General features: G+C 35.8%; 1 protein-coding gene across 1 annotated transcript; it reads right to left on the bottom strand.

Annotated features, from left to right (window-relative positions):
- Window positions 1–36: 36 nt before the first annotated feature.
- Window positions 37–1,195, bottom strand: LOC117103449 (dynein intermediate chain 2, ciliary-like; the record flags this gene model as incomplete). The annotated part of the gene is made up of 3 exons (XM_033244009.1): window positions 37–71; window positions 351–477; window positions 1,115–1,195. Coding segments are annotated over 3 exons (243 nt in total), but the record flags the coding sequence as incomplete, so codon positions are not given.
- Window positions 1,196–1,714: the final 519 nt, after the last annotated feature.

The raw sequence follows: 1,714 nt of genomic DNA, 5'->3' as shown, positions 1-1,714 counted from the left end.
GGTTGATGATTTGCATGCAAAAATAAAAATCAAACATCACATACCGCTGCGCTTACTGAGAGAATGACGATCTAAAATTATAAAACATAACCAAAAAATTGATTCATCATGGATGGAGGTTTTTAAAACAGAAACAATAATTGGTGAAAATGGTAAGATGAGCTAATGAAGGAGGGCCAATAAATGAGAGGTGGGTTTACGAAGAAGTGGGGGGGTCAGTAATTAAGGAGGGGGAGGGGAAATTGGTTGTGGTTGAACAACAAAACCATTCTCTGCATTTTCAAAATATTCAAACACAGAGAATATGCCTTTCCCAGGCAGATTCCCAAATTAGTAAAAAACCACTATACCTTCACTTGCTCCTTGTTTACTCTGCTGCCTCCGGGCCTCATCGGAATCCTTATGGATCATGTTGCCATCTAGAGAGAAGTGAATTGCAAGTTGATCGACATGTGATGTCTGCTTGAAACATTTTTCCTGCAGAGTAAACAACAGATATCTAGAGATCAACAACAGTCTACTCGAATGTACTGCAAGTGGTTGCGGTTGCCATAGTAAAAGTACAAGTACAAACGTAAGTGTTCTTATACAAGCTGAGCGATACTTGTTATTTTGAAAAGGTAGGTAACTTTATTTGTTTTCAGATGAGTAACAAATCATTATTTTTGCAGTTAATTTGAGGTTCTGTGGAATGCATTTGGTAGGGATATACTGGGTATATCCACCCACCTTAATTAGTGCAGTTCTGTAATCATTAGAAGCAATGCAAAACAATTAACAAAAACATAGCCAGAGCAGACAGGTCTACCTAGCAAATAGCTAGTGCAAAATATTAATTCTTTCATTATACATGTATTGGATAAACAGCAATCAGAAATTTCAGCTTAGTAAATCTATTCTATTTTGTAAATTCTGAACTTAGTTTCTTGCAAAAAGGAACATGTACATAATTCTCAATCTGTTTTCTTGTAACAAGAAAAATGTATAATAGTGACTTGAACCCTAGGTGATCTAATTTTCACATCATTGAAGAAAAGTTTAGGTGATGATTGATGGTATTATCAAAGTGCTCACAAGAATCAGAAGCACTGTAAGCATGCGATAATGGACTCACCTTGAAACTGTACCTGACAATATTCTTTGGAGCATGAGGATTGTTAGCTGTCAAAATCCTGGTGAATTCTTCTTTCAACTCCTAAACATTATAATAATTTAAAAAAAAATAATCATAACAAATAATATTTATAACTAACAGAGAATTTTTATTTGTTTTTTACATACTTTAATCAAACTCATGTTCAAAATTTGTACTTTTCTGGGGAAATCTTTGCGGTGTGTGATTGTTTTTGTAATTTTTATTTTTTATTTTTTTTCATGTTTGATGTTTTGGGGCTTGGATAAGAACGTACAATAGTTCCTTCTTGGCTTTGCCCTCCTCAAGCCCGTAGCCTGGGGGGTTTGTTGGGTTTGAACAAACCCCCCTTTTATGAAGTGCCCTTTTAACAAAGGCTGGCTAGCCTACACTTTAGGCCTAGCCTAGAGCCTATCATCATTAAAAGTCTACTTTAATACCCAATTGTTAGGCCTACCTAGTAACATAAAAAATTCAGGCCCCGAAACCTTGACTCGGAAATACCGGGATGGTGTCTGGCGGGGGATAGTTTCACCTGTGTATATATATATATGATTATAATACGCTACAACCAACCATACA

Source organism: Anneissia japonica, unplaced genomic scaffold (genome assembly GCF_011630105.1).
Source record: "Anneissia japonica isolate Jap-2015-1 unplaced genomic scaffold, ASM1163010v1 scaffold171106_len1714_cov171, whole genome shotgun sequence".
NCBI classification, from domain to species: domain Eukaryota; kingdom Metazoa; phylum Echinodermata; class Crinoidea; order Comatulida; family Comatulidae; genus Anneissia; species Anneissia japonica.
This window is presented reverse-complemented; position numbering and strand designations above follow the sequence as displayed.